The following is an 18210-nucleotide window of genomic DNA, read 5'->3' on the forward strand; positions in this document are numbered from 1 at the left end:
GCATCCTAGAGGCAATGGCTCTTGCAGCGCATGCCTTGGCTTGAGGCTGGGATGTGGCCCCCCCATGGGCTGTCCCCGTGGGGTTGGCAGGGTTGGGGCAGGGAGGGGAGAGGCTGGGACCAGGAGAGGTGGCTGCAGGGCTTGGTCGGGGAGGGTGGCTGCAAGCCTCGCTGCTGGGGGCCAGGCTGCTGCATGGCAGCATCTCTCCCCTGCTCTGCAGCATCCTGACAAACCCAGGTCTAGCCTGGGTAAGGGGATTCAGCTCCCCACTCACTCCCCTGGGGTTTTTGCCGCCTCCTGTCTTGCTTCTGCTTGTTTTCCCTAGGGGAGCAGTTGCTCTCCCACTCGCTCTCTGTCTCTGCAAGCCCTGGGGCTGCCAGACGCTGGTCCACCTTGGTCTTGCCTGTCCCCAACCCCAAGCTGAGCCCTCCCGCTGCTGCCCGGAGCTGGCACCCCCTTCCTTGGAGCAGCCTCAAGCAGCACACCTCCATCCACCTTGTTTTGTTTGAAGCACTTTAATGTCATGGGACAGCAGCAGAGAGGCTGCCCATGTCCCTTTCTAGAAGCACTGAGTACATTTAGAGAAGAGGGAAGGGATTTTTGGTTTATTTGTGGTTTCCACCCTCCGCCATAGACTTTGTCTGGAAGCAGCGGGACTTGCAAACCCAGTGGAAGTCTCCAGGGCAGGGTTGTGCCCAGCACTGACACTGCTGCCCAGCACTGACTGCTACGAGTAACACTGGAACTGGCCAAGGCAGTGAGCTCTTTATAAGGGAGAGTGCCGTTAACTGGAGCCCTCCCCACGGGACTATTGCACAGCGTAGCAACGAAAATGCTGTCCCTAATAAACTAAGTTAATAAGGGGCCTGGTTGTGTTGTGGCATCGTTTCAGGTGGGGTAACTGTGTATCCCCGCCTTGGGGTCAGTGCCGCAGTGCCTGTTGGCCCCTGGGGCAGGGAGGGAGCAGTGGGGGGACAACTTGTGCAACTGGTGATGCAGTGCCAGGTGTCACTGGGAGGGGGTTATTGTCACCACCCCTTGACTAATCCATCTGGTTTGTGGCCTCCCCCTGAGAACTGCCCACTGGACTCGGGGCAGGAGGTACAAGCCCCTGAGTAAGGGGCTCTCTGTAACGCCTGCCCCCTTCCTGAGCCTGCCTTTGCTGCTGGCAGAGGGGCCCAGGGCATGGCCTTGGCTGCCCCAACCCTGCATGCAGCCCTGTCCCATACAGCCTGGCTCTCCCCTCGTAGCAGTGGTGCATCACCCCATAAACACCATAGACACAGGAGATACAAACTGTAAACTTTAAAACAACTGCCGAAGGACACGTGTGCAAGCCCAGCGCAGTGCAGGCTCCCCATGGAGCAAAGCAGGGCTTCCCTGCAGGCAGCATGGCGTGAGTAGCCAGTTTCTGAGGGCTTTTGCCCAGAAAAGCCCTGCTCAGCCTCCATCTAAGCTGTGGTTAGCAGCAGCAACGGCGACTTGGGCTTACTCCTGAGCACAGTGGTTATAGAAAAGGTTTCTGGCAGGTATGGGCAGGCTGAGGACGGGCTCTCGCAGCTGCCAGCAAACCTATGGCAGCAGGAGAGCCCTGCACGGCCCCGCGGGGCTCCAGCAGCTGCCCCAGCGCAGCAGCTCAAGCAGGGGGTGATGGCAGAGGAAAGACCCGCAAAACCCTGGGGCTTGCTGCTGTTACCATAAGCCCTCCAGCAGCACCTGGGGTGATCCCTGGCTGGGGTGTAAGGTGCGAGCTGGCACCTTGGCAAAGGCACGTCTGCCCCCCAGCACAGAGGGGCACGGGCAATCCCAAGGCATGCCATGCCCGTCACTGGGAGAGTGTGCGGGGGGCATAGCGACGCTCGAACTGGCCCACGTCGAACTTGCGCTTGCAGCCGGCGTAGTTCATGTAGCGGATCTTCCCAAAGATGGCCCGCTCTGCCCAGCCTTGGTCGTGTATGCCACAGATGGACCAGAGGCAGCCTGCCGGGCGTGGGGACGGAGCGTCAGCTCTCCCCCTTGCTCGGAGGCATCTGGAGAGCAGGTGGGATGTGGGTGCAAAGCAGGATGGGCTGGAGCATGGGCTGGGTTGTCTGCAGGGAGAGCCCCCCCACCCTGACCCCCCCCGCTTTGGCCCCCCACCCCCACCCATGCCCCTATCCTGCAGCTTGCCTACGTATCCATTGGGGTCCCTCCCATCCAGCTCATAGCGGTCATTGAGGTAGATGGCAAACTGCAGGGCCTCCTCGGGGGAGCGGGTCCACTCCAGGATCTTCTTGGCCCAGTACATCCGCAGGAAGCCATGCATCTTGCCCTCCCGGACCATTTGGAGCTGGGGGGAGAGGGACAGCCGCAGGGGTCGGTCCGTGCAAGCTTGTCTCTGCTCCTTGGACAAAGGCTCAGCATTTTGAGAGGGGGAGACGCTGGGCATTACCTGGGCAGCATTCCAGAGTGGGTCATGTGTGGTCCCCTGCTCCAGCTCCTGCAGCTTGTAGAGAAAAGGCCTCTTGTCTTTGGCGTGGAGCTTCAGGGTGGTTTGCGCCCAGTCATAGGCACCTGTGAGCAAGAGATGAGCAACACTGAGCAACCCGCTCCTGCAGGCCCTGAGGAAGGGATGGTGAATTGGGCTACTGAGGGCGCTGTGCCCTGGAGGCACCGGCCTTGAAGAGGGCATCCACCACCTCCTGTCCTACTTCCAGAAGGTACTGAAGGATGGCATATTAGTGCCCCCACAGCCCCTCTCCTAGCAGAAATGGGATTGCCAAGTTGGGGTGATCAGTTGGGTACCAGCCCAGCCCCCAGCGTTGCCCACCCAACCTGGCATGTTACCTTGCACGCTGTCATAGTTCTCATTGTAGCAGCAAAAGTTTTCAGCCAGCTCCCGCCGCACCACGGCCTCCTCCACGAATGCGTCCACCGACTCCTTGTACTTGCTCCGGTGCTTCTGCACCTCGAGGATGGCTCGTTGGGTGGAAACCTGGCCTGGGGATGTGGGGAGGGAGCAAGTCAGGCTGCCAGTCGAAGCCACCGTGCTTGGTCTGGCTGCAGAGTGGGAAGCCTGGGATGCTCACCGAAGTGGAACCATGGGGACAGGTTGCTGAGTGCTGCCTTGTTGGGATCATTCCGGTGGGAGCTGAAGGATTTCAGCCGCTCCGCAATGAAGGACTGCAGCACAGCCAGCCCTGCAGCCGTGCCGGGGGTCGCCCACTCCACCTCCTTCACAGTGTGGTCCACCTGCAAGCTGGAGTAACAGGCCTCCCAAGCAATGGGCTGGGCGGCGACCAAGCAGCATGAGTGCATTTGCAGATGCTCTTTGGCCAGGGCTGCCCTGAGTGTTATGTACCCTGGATGTCCCCAACCAGCAAGTGCCCAGCTCATGCCAGCCTTCTCCTCTTAACCAGCCCTGCACAGCAGAGATGTGGGAATTGAATAAATGAGGTGGGAACCTCCCTTCCCCAGGGCATCCCCATCTCCACACCACCTGCACGTGACCTCAGGCAGGTCACTGTCCTCAACCCCTGCCACCCCTTCCCAGGATCACAAAGCAGCTGTGGAACTCTCTGTGCCTGGCCGCGAGTGGGTGTGGAGGTGTCTCCTGCTGGTACCTCTGCCGGGCAGGAGGGGGGATATGGGTGATGAATGACGGGGGGGAACTCGGTGAGGAACTCGGGGAGCTGAGCGTGGATCTTGCCCCGGATGGTCCTGGCGCTGTACTCCTGCTTGGGGGAGGCGACCCAGCAGGGCACGATGTTGTGGGCATCAACCTGAGAAACAAAGCCGTGGAGGAGGGTGTGAGCAGGAGAAGCAAACGGTCCTGATGATGTGACACACATGCTCCCTGCTCAGGTCACTCCAGCACACCTCTGCAGGCACAAAACACAAGTTTCTCCCATGTCTCACCAAACAGAGTTTTCCCCTCCCAGAGCGTGCGCACCCACCTGTGCAAATGGCACATCCTCTGGCAACCGCTCCCTGACGTCCTCCACCCACTGCCGGGGAAGGCGGAGGGGGCAGAAGTCTGTCACCAGCCCGCCCACGCCATGCTCCACCACGAACGCGGGCAGCACGTCCTTGGCATAGCCCAGCAGCAAGTGGAAGGGGATGTTCAGCTCTGCACACTCCTGCAGCGAGGGGGAAAGGGCTATGGAATGGTTCATACCTCTGCGGACCCCATCCCACCACCATCCGCTGAAGGGATGGATCTGCCTCCCCCTTCCCCAGGAGCTCTGTCCCTGCCCTGTCCCACCCAGCATGGACATCCCGGCAGCAGCTGTACCTTGGCCACCTCCTGCAGGCCCCTCAGCATGAAGCCATAATGGCGGATGGTGGCATCCAGGAATTTGGGCACCAGGCAGAAGCAGACGTGCAGAGGCAGCTCCTGCTTGAGGGCCAGGCGCTGGGCGTAGAGGAAAGCCCAGTTATCTGGGGAGAAAGGACACAGGGGAGTGTCAGGGGGATGCTCTGCTGAGGGGATGGAGACGGCATTTTGCAAGAGGAATCCCCCCAGTCCCCCATGCAAAGGGGGGACCGGCTCTAAGGGCTACCATGGGAAGTGACCAAGGCTTTTGCCACCCACGGGAGCTCTGTTTCCCGGCCCCCTCCGCCAGCTGGTTCTCACCTTGCACCCGCTGGTCCCGGGACATCCAGTAAAGGACGCACCGAGCATCGTCCTTCAGGTCCGAGCCCTGCGAGACGAGGCGAACCCGCTTTTTGTTGTACTTGAACTCCCGCACGGATGGGGCCGCCCTCCGCCGGGCCTCCTGCACCGCCTCCTCATCCTCCTTCCTCCTCTGAGACACGCGTGGCAGCTCCGTGGCCTCGGCCTTTCGCTTCCCTTGCCCCCGCCGCATCCTTAGAACAGCCCGGGCCGGTGCCCGGAGCAGCGTGGTTGCGTGCGGCCGCTACGAGGCGAAACGGGACCGTACTGAGCTCCCGGTGCCCTGCCCATCCCGGATCCCGGTTTTCCCTGGTCCCCGATCCACTCCCGGATCGCGGTGGTCCCGGTCCGGGTCCCTACCTGGCAGCCACGCGGCCCTCCGGGTGTTACACAAGCCGGGGGCGTGGTTAGGGGCGGGGAGGTGGGCGTGGCCTCAGGGGAGGGCGTGGCCTCATGGGAGAGGGCGTGGTCTCAGCCCCTGGTACCGCCCCCCGCCGAGCACGGGGACATCGGCGGCGCACCGGTCCCCGGGAGGCGGAGCAGTGCCCGCCGCTGCCTCCCCTCCCTGCCCCCGGGAACGAGGAAACAGCAGCGTAGTTCCCCGCTGGCATCACCCCCGCGCTCTGCTCCCCGGGTGCAGGGATCTGTCCCCGCGCGGGGAGTGGGGGTGCTGGCTTCTGGATATGGCTGGGCAGAGAGGAGGGCTGCCCCTGCCCCTGCCCCTGCTGCTGCTGAGCCTTGCCGTGCCGGAGCTCACGCTGGGTAAGGGCTGAGCGGGATGCGGTGCTATCCATGGGATGAGGGGTAAGCAGGGAGCATTGATCCCCAGGGTAGTGGGTGACCCCAGGGTGGCTTCACCCACACAGGTGAAACACTGTGGGTGCCGTTTGCTCTCCGACATCTCAGCCCCGTCCCAGTGAGCAAACAGGGCTGGGTGCTTTGCAACCCAGGAGCGACAGGCTTGGCTTTATTTTGCCTCTCACGGGTGTCTCCATTCGGGCAGAGAAGGCCTTGGTCCCTGCTGGGCTCGTTGCCTTTGCTACGGCCTGCCCAGCGGCACCAAACGCCACTGCCCAGATGGCAGAGTCACTGGGATGTCATGGGTCTGGAAAACTGCAAACGCCATCCCGGTGTTTGCACTTGACACAAAGCAAGAGCAGTGTTGCATGGAGCACAGGGAATAAGCCTGCGGCTTGTATCTCCTGCGAGCCTTGAGCTAGAGCTGTAGGTCCCCTCCTCCTGCGTCCCTCAACCCCCCCGCAGATCTTTCGTGGGTCACTGCACGTCTCTAACGTCTCTCCCCTGAGCTGCAAGCTGGGGTTCGTTCCTCTATGCCCCCTCTCTGTGGGGCTGGATCCCCATTGCCATTATTTACACCTGGTGCTATCAGTTCCTGACTATCTGCAGCAGAGAGGTTTGTGTAAACTGTTGCTGCTGCAGTTCCAGCCCATCTCACGGTCACCAGTTCCTGCATGGCTCTTCCCACTGGACAGGTTTATCTGACTTCCTCCAGGGATGGGTGAAAGTGGTGGAACGGGTCTTGGCGCTGGTGCCTACAGGAGTTTCTGCCCTGAGACAGGCGATGCCCATGGCTTGTTCATGCTTTGTCAGGCTGGGGGATTTACGTGGCCTGCCTTGCTGACAATCACGTTGCTGTTCAGGGGATCCACGTGTTTGATCCATGCGGGATGGTGAATCTGCACTCCTGACAATCCATGGCCGATGAGTAGCTCAGGGAGCTCATGCTGGTGGTGATGCTGCACCATCCCCGGCACAGCCATGTTGCCTTTCACCGCCAGCCCTTGCACACCTCATTCTCCAACCTCTTTGCAGGGACCACTGTCACAGGTGTGACAGTCACTGTGTCCCTGACTCTCCCTACCTCCTTGACACCCACAGAGACCACGGCACTGCTGCCCACCACTGACCCCACCACCACAGCCACCCTCCCTTCCTCCAGCCCTGAAACCTCCACCCCAGAGGTGCTGACAGAGGCCTTCACAGCCAGCACTGCAACGCCTCGGGGGAGCAGCCCGGCAGCCTCCAGCACCACCACACCGCAGGCGAGGGGCAGCACAGCCCACAGCACTCCCGGGTCGCCTGCCAGCACCACGGTGCAGCCAGACCCCACCCCAACAGGGCTGGGGCTCACCACCACCACCCCAACTCCAAGCCCCATGACTGTGACACCCAACTGTGCTGAGAAGACCATCGTCACGTCTGTGGGGACCAGCCCGGCCCTGGCTGTCAGCTCGTTGGGCGTCGATACGAGCACGCTGCCTCCCCCCACCTCTACTCTTCTCTCCTCCGCCTGGGTGGGCACCACGCTTGGCACCAGCACCCACCAAGGGCCAGCCATGACCACGCCGCTTGGCAGCACATCCCCAGGGCCCGGCAGCGCCTCTTCTCCCACCGCACCAGCATGGACAGCCATTTCGGACGAGCCCTCAACAACCCCATCAGACACCACAGCCATCTCCGTTACCAGCACGGAGGACCCCGGGAGCACCCCTGCCCCCAGCCAGCCAGACGTGACCACAGCCAGGACCCCTGGTACCTCCACCCCAACAGCACCCGAGACCCTCAGTGCCACCGCAGGTGAGTGCAGCCACGGGGCACCCGAGGGGCAGGGGCACAAATCCCCACGGGTTCCCCCGCCCCGCTCCCGCCACGCGCCGGGCTACTTCGCCCCAGCCCAGCCCAGCCCAGCCCAGCCCCGTCACGCAGCGGGGCCGGGCGCTCCCTCACACCCGCGCTACCGGGCGGGGACCCCGGGCCGGGGCTTAGGCGCACGGCGGGGCTGGGGGCGGGAAGGGGCGGGGAAAGATGGGAGGGGCGTGGCCTGTGGAGGGGCGTGGCCTGTGGAGGGGGCGTGGCCTGTGGAGGGGGCGTGGCCTGTGGAGGGGGCGTGTCCGCCGTGGCGGCTGGGAGGGGCGGGGCTTCGGGAAAGGGGCGGGGCATCCCCAGCCCCGGCTGTACCCCCAGCAGTGCGCCCGTACCCCGGCAGTGGAGCTGTACCCCAGGGGTGTGACTGTGCCCCGGCAGTGGAGCTGTACCCCAGGGGTGTGACTGTGCCCCGGCAGTCCCCCCGGGCAGCCGTACCCTGGCAGAGCCCCTCCCTGGGCACACGTGTCCGGGCAGTGCGGCTGTATCCTTCTGGCTCTCCCAGGAGCCTTTACCCTGGGGCTGCAGCTGTACCCTGGTGACACCCCCACTCCGTGCACCTGAACCTGGCAGGGAGACTGTACCCTGCCCCAGTGCCCCTGGCCATGCGTGTGCCCCAGTGTCCCTGTACCCCGGTAGAGCGACTGTATCCTGACAGAGTACCTGTACCCTGGCCTAATGCCTACAGTGTGAGAGCACCCCGATAGAGCGACTGTATCCTGACAGAGTACCTGTACCCTGGCCTAATGCCTACAGTGTGAGAGCACCCCAGCAAAGTGCCTGTACCCTCGGTGCACCTGTGCCCTGGCACTGCCCCACTGTACCTGTCCAGCAGCAGGGTGGCTGTGCCCTGGCAGTCCTTCAGCGTGCTTGTCTGCCTGTGGAGCGCCTGTACCCTGTCGCAGTGCCTGCAGGCACCTCTGACTGGTCTTGTCCCTGAGAAGAAGGAAGCGTTTCCGGCTGTCAGTGGTGCGCTTCAGCCATGACATGCTGTGACATGGGGAAGTGATGCTTGTATAGGCAGCCCAGGAACAAACCCTCAGCCTGGAGCACGCCCTTCCTGAGCACTGCCTGTTCTCTCGGCCAGTTCCTTGCGCTCAGTGGGCTGTTGTCTCCTAAGGGCGCTGGTGCCGGGAGCCACCACCGAACATCACCCGTGTGGCAGGGTGCAGGGACGGTCCCAGGCAGCCTGGCTGCCACCCTGGGCTTTTTCCAGTTGTCACCGTCCCCTCAGCAGGCAGAGGACAGCACGGGCCCCGGCTACAGGGACCTGGTCTGCTGCAGTGGTGGCTCTGCCAGCCTGCCCTGCCTGCTGCTCGTGGCTGCTCTGGGTCCAGCCGTGCAGCTGATGTCTGCCTGGCATCGCGGCCGTCCCTGGGAGCATCCGTGTCGGGTGGAAATCCACACTTTGCTGCCAACACCTGGGGAGTAAAAGGACCCACCTGGACGCTCCTTCTCTGTTGAGCAAAGAAGACCTGGAAACCCCAGTGCTGGGGCAGTGGGGAGTGCTTGGAGCAGTGCCTGCGGGGGGCATCAGCTCCCACCCACCCGAACATGGCCGGGCAGAGAGCGGGGCTGCCCCTGCCCCTGCCCCTGCTGCTGCTGAGCCTCACCGGCCTCGCTGTGCCGCACCTTGCGCTGGGTAAGAGCTGAGCGGGATGCGATGCTCTCCGCGGCATGGGTGGCAAGCGGGGACCGTTGTTCCCCGGGGTGGTGGGGCGCTTCGCCGCAGCAGGCATCTGTGGGGCACGGGGGGCGAAATGCTGGGGGTGCTGTTTGCTGTTTGCTAAATAGGAAGTAGAGGTGGAGTTACAGCTCTTCCTTTGTGTGAAAATGAGGCCCTTCAGTGCAGACACCCACCCAGACATGGGCTGGGATCAGACCTTTGCCCTTCTCCTCATTATTATTTAACCAGCTGCTGCCTGCAGCAGTTCAGGGAGGGAGCCGCTGCCGGGGGCTTTGGGAGTTTCTGGTGGGGTTGGCTGAAAGCAGCTGGTGGCTCATGGCTTGGTTCGCCATCCCCATGTGAGCAGAGCCCCAGACTCACCGGGTTTGTGCTGGGATCACTGGGGAATCCAGCCTGGCATCCTAAAGCTGCCACCTCACAGGCGCCCCTTGACAGAGGCCTCGGGCAGCCAGGCTGTTTTGTGCATCCTTTTGGAGAGGGTTGCAGATGCCTGGGCTTCCCCAGGGACAGCAGGCTACTCCAGCAGTGTCTGTGCAGGCAGCAAGGACGGCCCTTCCGCATCCCTCAACCCCCCCCCGCATCCCTCAACCCCCCTGCAGAGCTTTCGTGGGTCACTGCACGTCTCTAACGTCTCTCCCCTGAGCTGCAAGCTGGGATTTGTTCCTCTATGGCCCCCCTCTGTGGGGCTGGTTCCGCCATTGCCATTATTTACACCCGGCGCTATCAGTTCCTGACTATCTGCAGCAGAGAGGTTTGTGTAAACTGTTACTGCTGCAGTTCCAGCCCGTCTTACGGTCACCAGTTCCTGCATGGCTCTTCCCACGGGACAGGTTTGTCTGACTTCCTCCAGGGATGGGTGAAAGTGGTGGAACGGGTCTTGGCGCTGGTGCCTACAGGAGTTTCTGCCCTGAGACAGGCGATGCCCATGGCTTGTTCGTGCTTTGTCAGGCTGGTGGATTGTTGCCAGGCTGGGGGATTTATGTGGCCTGCCTTGCTGATGCCCATTCAGGGGATCCACGTGTTTGATCCATGCAGGATGGTGAAGCCCCACTCCCAGTGCTCCACAGCTGATGTGTGGCTCTGGGTCCCTTGGGGAGCTCATGGTCGTGGTGATGCTGTGCCATCCCCGGCACAGCCAATGGTCTCAGCCTTTCACCGCCAGCCCTTGCGCACCTCATTCTCCAACCTCTTTGCAGGGAGCACTGCCACAAATGTGACAGCAAACATGTCCCTGACTCTCCCTGCCTCCCAAACAGCTATGGAGACCTCAGCGCTGCTGCCCACTACCAACTCCTCCACTGCAACCACCCTCCCTCCCTCCAGCTCTGAAACGGGATCCTCCACCTGGGAGAGGTCCAGCATGTCCCTGTGGACCGGCAGCGCCTCACCTCCCACCGCGCCTCCTCCCACTGAACCAGCATCGACAGACATTTCAACCGAGCCCTTGACAACGCTGGAAGACACCGCAGCCACCCTTGTTGTCAGCACAGGGGTCCCTGGGAGCACCCCTGACATCTTCACCCCGACTGTGGAGCCAACTCCAAGCACCCCAACAGGATCTGGGACACCCAGTGCAGCCACGGGTGGGTGCAGCTGTGGGGCACCTGGAAGGCAGGGGCATGGTCAGGGTGACAAATCCACACGGGGGTGCTGGGCATGTACTTGGGTGGCTTTGTATAGGTGGCTTCATGTGGGTGGCTTCATTTAGGCTTGGTCTGTCCCCAGGTGTAGGAGCATCCTGCACCTCCCTGCAGACAGCACTAACATAACGTTGCTTTGCCCAGACACGGAGCCCTCTTCCCTTGCCACTGACTCAACTCAGACCCCAGAGGTTACCGTCAGCACCCCTGCAGACCTGCCAACGACGCTGCCCGTCTGTCCCACCACGTCCAACACCAGTAAGTGCAGTGCCCCATAGGCATCACCACCCCCCTGGCACCGGTGGCTTTGGGCTTCCAGGGGCCAGTGCAGGGGGTCCTGGAGCCCCACTGCTTTTGCCGTGCTCTCAATACAGAGGCATTGATCCTCTGTGAGATGTGTGGTTTGCTGTACAGGTGGAGGGTTGTTCTCCTGGCAGCGTAGAGTGTCCATGACGTGATTAACCTGGGAGGAGGTCCCATATCTGTGCTAGAGATCCTGGGGAGAGACCCCCAGATCCTTTGGTGCAGCCCAAGGTTCAAGGGGATTAACCACATTTTTCATCCCTAGGTGCATCTCACCTCTTTCTGTCGCTGCGGCTAACCGTCCCCCTGGGCCTGGGGAACACCACAGTGCAGGAGCTGGTGTTGTCCAAGGTGAGGTGTGCTGGGAGGGGGTGCCACTTTGCCTCTGCCAGCCACCGTCCAGCCAGCCGGGGAGGGTGTCAGGCAGGCAGCAGGAGGGGAACAGCTGGGTCTCACATCGAATGTCACCCAGAGCCCTTTCAGATGAACGAGAGACCCTCTTTTGGCTGCCATGGTCCAGGATCAGGCCCCTCCTAGGTGGGGAGTGGGGGTAGGAGACCCCCTCTGGCATGGTTTGACGGCTGTCCTCTCTCCCCAGCTCCGTGGGCACCTGCAGACGGTGTTCCCTTGCGCTGGACTGGTGGTGGAGTGGCGAGGGAAGAGGACCTGACCACTGCTCCTTGCGTGGCCAGCACGCGTGTGGACTGGCAAGCCTTCTGCTCCCAGCTCCTTACTCCATAGCAGTGCAGCCCTTTAGGGTAACCTGTACAGCTCCCCTTGAACCTGGGTCCCCCTGTCCTTCGCTATGCACACCCAGAGGACCCCCAGTGCCCCCCGTGGGCTGGGGTGCCCCTGCCCCTTCCTGCAGCCTGTCTGTAGAGCCTGAGCCCTCCCACCATGCTGCACCAGACCTGGCTCCCACGGAGGGGACCCCCCCCCCCCCCACCCAGTGCTGCTTGGGGGCTGGGAGGAGGGGACCCTGCAGGAGCTGGGCTTTTACAGCTGGGACTGAGCTAGCTCAGCCACAAAAGCCACCCTGGGGACCGGTGGATGAGAGAAAGGAGACCTGGAGCCCCTGGTACCACTGTGCCCAGGGCACTCGGGGGCTCAGTTGCTGGTGACCTCTGAGGTTTGCAACCTGGGAAGGCTGCGGTGCCCGAGGTCTTCAAGAGATGCTCCGTGGCTGCTTCACATCCAGAGTGGGCCAGGATGGAGCCTGGGGTGGCTCTGGGAAGGAGGCAGGAGAGGAACCGCCCCCCCCGTCCTGATCCCCATCCTGGGGCCAGCAGCACGCTGGGTCTCCCCGGCTCACCTGCGGTAGCACTGACAGAGGAGCACACCCATGCCAACAAAGGCCGGGCAGTAAAAGGAAATCCCACATTTTCCTTGGCAAAGATGACGACTTCTTTTTTTCCAAGTTGCCTTCCCAGTTTTCAGCTTTGCTGTCTAGCAGAGGTACCATTGAGGAAAATGGGCTGAGTCCCAAAAGCTTTGCAGCGGAGAGACGGGCTCAGGGCTGTCCTCTCCTGGCAAGGGCTGCTGCAGATGTTCCTGAGGATGGCTCTGCACCCCAACAGGCTGGGGGTCCCTGCTTTGTTCCTGTCTGCCCCATGACACCCCACGGCTGCCAGGGCAGCTGTGTGCACAGTGGGGCCATGGAAATCCCGTGGGCTGTGCTCCTTCCCTGTTTTTTTCCAGTCCCAAGCTAAGGAGACAGCCGCAGCGTCTGTCCCCCTGCAGCAAAGTCATTTATTAACTGATTAATTAGCCAGATAAAATCCAACCGAAGCAATTATTAGCCTAAACAAGTCACCTCGCCGGGAGATTAAAAACTGAAATAACTAGCAAAATAGCTGTGTTGCTCATCAGGGATTATTTTTGGCTGATCCCTGCTCCTCGCTGGCAGCCCGCGCCGCCCTGGCACGGGGAGGGTTGGGAGGGGGCACATGGGGCTGTGGGATGGCAAACCCGGGCACGGCTCCTGGGCTCCCTGGGTTGTCACCCAGCTGGGAAGGAGCCAACAGGGCAGGGAAAGGCACCCTGGGATCACTTGTCTGCCTGCCAGCTTGCAGGGTCTGGAAGGGGCTGGGCTGGGGCTGGAGGTTGAGCCCAGGCAGCTCTTCAGGATGCTCCCATTTGGGATGCCCTTTGCATCCCAGGCTTGCCCCTTTGCTCTCTAGGATGCTGTCTGGCTTTTGGGGGCTTGTTGGAGCTGTTGACACCAAGAGCGCCCAGGCAGGGAGCTAGGGAGCAGGGCAAAGCGTGCTGGGAGGGGTCCTCATGCTGGATGCATGGTGGGATGCTGGGAAAGAAATCCTCGTGCTCTGCCTACGCCGTGGAGCCGGGCCAAGAGTCCTCCCACGCCGTGTCCCATTGGGCTGCTTTCTCTGGCTGTTGAATCCATAACTTCAGACCCCAGGACATGGCCAGGGGCCAAGGCTGGGGTAATGGAGCCAAAGTGCGTCACAAAGGGAGGAAAAGGTCCTGGAGTGCTGGGATGAAAAGGTGACCGGGCGCTCCCTGTCCCCTGCTGGCACAGCTGCCTTCCACTGTTACCGTGCTCGGGGGGTGGTGGGGGGAGGAGAGGAGGTGCTCTGGTCCCACTGAGCCCCTCTGCCCCCCAACCTGGGAGGGAGAAGAGGGACACGGTGAGGGACGTGGCTCCCAGAGCGATGGTGGGCACTGCCCAGGTGTTGGGGACACGGAACTCAGACAAGCTCCTGACACTGCCCATGCCCTCCATGCCTGCCATCCTTGAGGATGCTGGCAGCCACCTTCACCCCACAGCTGCTTGCCTGCCACGGACCGCTGACCAGAGGGGCTTTGGGAGGTCGGATCCTGGTCCTGCTGCTTTCCCAGCCCTTAAATAATTTCTCAGCCTCTTTTCTGTAACCTGCTCCCATCTATCAGCATTGTCCAAAGGAGCAGACCGTGTGCCCAGCAGGACTGTCACCTTTGGAGGGCCCAGCAGCATCATGGGGCGCGTGTCTTGAGTCCCTTGTGACTCAGGTGTCCCTTCCAGTGTCACCCTCCCCTTCACCCCCGCCAGTGGCTATAGCCCAGCTCCTGCTGTCTGGCAGGAGGGTGTTGCAACACGCCCAGCTTGCCAAGTCATCCAGAACCTATGGGGTTGATGGATAACCCAGTTCCCCCAACCACCACTCCTGAGCCCTCTCCAAATGCCCTTGCCAGGAGGCCTGAGTGGTGCCGGTAGGAGATGCCAGCATCTCCGCAGGGCTGGAACAACCAGACCATTAATTCCAGGAAGGCTGATAAGGCACCATGCTGGGCCATGCTGTGCCATGCCGGATGGTGCAGAACCCCCAGGTGCTGGGATTCATGGCATTGACCCCCAGCTGCAGGCTCCTGAGGGGCTCTGGTGTATCATACAATGCTTTGGTCCTTGATAACTGTAGATGATGGTTATCCTTGCAGGAGCCGGTGGCCTGCTGGGACCTTGGTTTCAGGCATAGCAGAAGGAAAAGCCCCTTCCCAGGGTGGGAACAGGGCACCATCCTCAAGATGAGGGATGACCCACGGTGGCTGCAGGCTTTCCTGGAAGGGTGTGCCAATGCCAGAGCAGAGGGATGAGCTTGGTTTGTCACCCCCGTGACTCTGCTAGAGGAGCAGCAGGGAGACAGGGCTTTTGGGGGACAGCATGGGCAGGAGGCGCAGGCACAAGGGTCCCCAGATGGTGCCAGTCCCAGTGCACCACGGGCAGAAGCTTGCAGGCCGGCCGAGGGTGAGGTGGGCTGGAAGCACCTTGCTTCAGCTGTTACTTTCCCCTATGCTGAGCAGCAGGTTTGCAACAATCCCTGTGGTTGCCACCACATTTTGCACCTCAAACACTGGTTGGAACAACTCTCTCCAGCGTCAGCACATATTCCCCGTTGGGGTGGCTTTCCAAAGCAATACAGCCTTGTCAGCACAGGCAGGAATGACTCCCATGGTGGGTTTGCAACCCTCTGATCCTCCATCGGCCCAGGTATGGTGGCCACGAGGGTGGTCACTGGCTGGGTGGTCACCCCGTGATCTGCAACGCTGGTTGCACGGGCCCCCGACGCACCATCCTCCCCCTGGCTTTGCCCTTGTGCTGGCATTTTTGGTCGGCATTCGTTCTGGGCGAGCAGCACTCTCCCCTGATTTACCGTCTGTGCCCTGCTCCCACTGCTGGGGGTAATGCGTGGGTTTACAGGATGGGGTTTTGTCGGCCGTGACTTGGCCTCCCCTGGCATTTCCCCCATCGACGCTGCCTGGCCGGTGGGTCGGGGTGTCTGTCGCTTGGCGTGCCTTGCCGCTGCCACCTGCCCGATGGAGGCCAGCTCCGGCAGGACACTGTGTACTGCCTAACACCCCTAATAACACTTTGCAGGAGTCGCCTGGAGGCATTTCTGGTTAAGAAGTGTTTAATTGATTACAAAACCATGTCGTGGTGGGGGTTTGCATAATGCTGTTCATGGGGGAGCTGGCAGCAGTTTTCAAGGTGGGGAGCGGGAATTGCTGCTCCAGGGGAAGGGGGGAAGAGGAGACGCAGGGCTAAAGTGAGCCAGGGGATCAGGGTGAAGTGACCTAGGGGATCCCCATAGCAGGGGAGGGGGTCCAGGCCTGCGCCTTTTCCTGCTCCAGCCTCTCGGGATGCTGGTCCCACCTTGCAGAGGAGCTTCCCTGGCCCATTCACCCCCTCCCAGCATGCCGGCACCACTGTGCCCATACTGAGGTGCAGGTTTAAAACCCCGCTGGGGCATGCTGGGGCTCTGGACTGGGATCCCCAGTACTCCTAGTTGCAGCTGAGCACTGGGGGGCTCGGTTGATACCCCACTGCCTGCCCCCAGCCATAGGTCTCCTACTTTATAACCTGCCTCTGCTCCCAAGGAAGCCTTGACCCAAGTGGGGACTTGGACCCTGCCTGGCCCCAGGCTGAGACAGGGCTCAGCTGCTGATTTTAGTGCCCACGCTGTCCTCACAGGCATGGTGGCACCAGCTGGCTTTGCCCCGTCACCACCACCCGCTGCTCCGTGGCCCCCTCCCTTGCATGGGGAGCAGGTTCTGTGGGGTCTGTGGGGTGGCTGCCATGGGGAACAGGTCCCGTGGGGACCATGAGGAGGCTGCTGTGTGTAGCAGGTCCTGTGGGGTCTTCGGGGTGGCTGCCATGCCACTGTTGGCAGTGCCACATGCTGCTCCGGGCTCAGCTTCTCCAGCTGGTGCTGGTGGCCCAGGGAGCTGCACCAGGCTGTGCCCACATCCCTGGGGGGACTAGGTCACTGCAGGGTGGGCTTTGGGTAACCCCAATCCATGCCCCAGCTGAGCAGGGCATCCAGCCCTTGGGAAGGGGAGGGCTCAGCAGGAAGGGAATGATGACATGGGCATTAGAGGGAAAGCACCGGGGGCGGGAGGGGACAACGGCTGCAACCTGCCTCCTTCTGCCATCCCTATAAATAGGAGGGAGCAGGAGCAGGATTGCACTTGCAGGACTCTGCTCTGCAGGAGAGGCAGGCAGGCAGGGAGGGACGGGCTGCTTTCACCTCCCTTTGAGCCTCCCAGTGCTCTGCCTGCGTGGAGGCCCAAGGCATGGGGACCAGGGGATGGATGCTTTCCACCTTCGTGGGATGCTGCGTATGGATTCTGCACGGTATGTCCTATATTTTTCTGCTAGCACACATGCTACCCGAGCCTTTGCAGGGCACAGCAGGTATGCTTGTGAGTTGCTTTTCCCTCCTGGCCGCACTGGAAACTCCTCTTATGACCAGTCCTTGTAATACATTGCAGCCAAAGAGCTAGAAAATTATTTTACGGGGCAGGCACCACCCAGAGGGGCTGGTTGCAGGTGTGGACCCATGGAAGAGGCAAGAGCCTAGCCCAGGAGCCTGCGTGTGGCTGTGTACCCCTCCAGCAAGGGAGCCAAAGGAAGCCAGCTGGCAGACCGCGGCTCCAGGGATGCTCCCATCCCTCCCATGTCCTGGGAAAGAGCAAACTTGGGTGCTCTGGGGCCCCTCTTCCACAAACTTCCCATGAATGGGCAGCGCGGGGGTAGATGGTGTTTCCTGATCCGCCTGGAAGAAATAAGATAGACCACGGATTTACTGGGGTGGAGTGTGCCAAACTAACCTCGGGGGACTTGACTGATGTGCTTTGTTTTCCCTGAGATGGGAAGGGAAGTGGCTGAGCTCCTCTGGTTGAGCAGGGTTGGTGCAAAGAGCTTACTTCAGCCAGGGAAGATGGTGAGGAAGCGGCCTGCCGGGAGGGGGAACAGGGGGCTGGATGGACCCCTCAAGGACTGGTCTGTCATAGGAGATAATGTTCATTAATGAGTGGCACAAGCTATTTGCGAGCTGAGCCAGCGGTGAGGTTGGAGGCACCTCTGCTGTGGGGGGACCTGGCTGCCTGGCAGGGGGAACCTGATGAACCAGAGCACAGGGATGGGGAACAGGCTCGGGCTGTCGGGCTGCGGCGAAACCCTGCTGGGTCTCGCCCTCGGGGTGCCCTTCGTCTCCCCTAATTGCAGCCGCCTTTTAAAGCCAAGCATCAGCAGATCCACCCAGCTCCTCCTGGAGCCAATGGCGGCAGCTTGGTCTCCCCAGAACCCGCATCCCTGTCCTAAAAATAAGACTGGGTGAAATGTCACCCATGGGTGCCAGTGGATGCTGGGAGAAATGCCTGGGATGTGGGGTGGTGTCTCCTTCTCCTTTCAAAGAAGCTCCTGGATGTGGTGCAGGATTTTGGCAGCAGAAGGAGGGAGCTGTAAGCAGGGCTTGGTCCTGGGAGCCTGCGAATATTCCCTCCATGGGCAGGGAACCCCTGGTGCCTGTGCCCAGCTGGGAGCAAGTGGGATGGGCGGCAGGAGAAGGCAGGCTCCCACCCTGGGAGAGGTTTAATGAACCTGCTTTAACTGCAGCGAGTCAAAAGCCATTTGCAGCCAGGGAATGTTTCACTAAGCCCTGGCTGTTCTGTCTGCCAAAGGGCTTTGAATAAAGTGTATTTAAATGTCCCTCAGACACTTGGAATGTGAGAAAACACAAGAACCCCCCAGGCTCTGCAGAAGTGACTGTGCTCGGGGGCGTCCCTGCAGCGAGGCAAAGAGGGCTGAGGGCTGTCCTTGGGCAGCAGAGCTCCACAGAAACCCCTGGGGCTACGAACTGACTTAGTGGGCCCCGGCTCTTCCCAGTGGCCAGGTGGTACCATCCCCAGCATAACTGGGCTGGGTTACAGCGGCTGCCTTTGCCTCCGTGCTTGCAACAGCATCTCTTCCTGACCTGTGATGAGTT

At 61.5% G+C, this 18210-nt stretch overlaps 1 protein-coding gene across 1 annotated transcript; it reads right to left on the bottom strand.

The window, feature by feature from the left end:
* Positions 1-1825: 1825 nt before the first annotated feature.
* LOC104025136 (deoxyribodipyrimidine photo-lyase) lies at positions 1826-4862 on the bottom strand. The gene is made up of 9 exons (XM_075716994.1): positions 4616-4862; positions 4274-4419; positions 3936-4118; positions 3603-3761; positions 3069-3267; positions 2827-2979; positions 2432-2553; positions 2170-2329; positions 1826-1980 (listed from the first exon to the last, which is right to left on the bottom strand). Exons 1-9 carry the CDS (start codon positions 4845-4847, stop codon positions 1826-1828), a joined length of 1509 nt encoding a protein of 502 aa, XP_075573109.1. The 5' UTR covers positions 4848-4862.
* Between the last annotated feature and the right edge of the window lie 13348 nt (positions 4863-18210).

Source organism: Pelecanus crispus, chromosome 9, assembly GCF_030463565.1.
Source record: "Pelecanus crispus isolate bPelCri1 chromosome 9, bPelCri1.pri, whole genome shotgun sequence".
Lineage (NCBI taxonomy): Eukaryota > Metazoa > Chordata > Aves > Pelecaniformes > Pelecanidae > Pelecanus > Pelecanus crispus.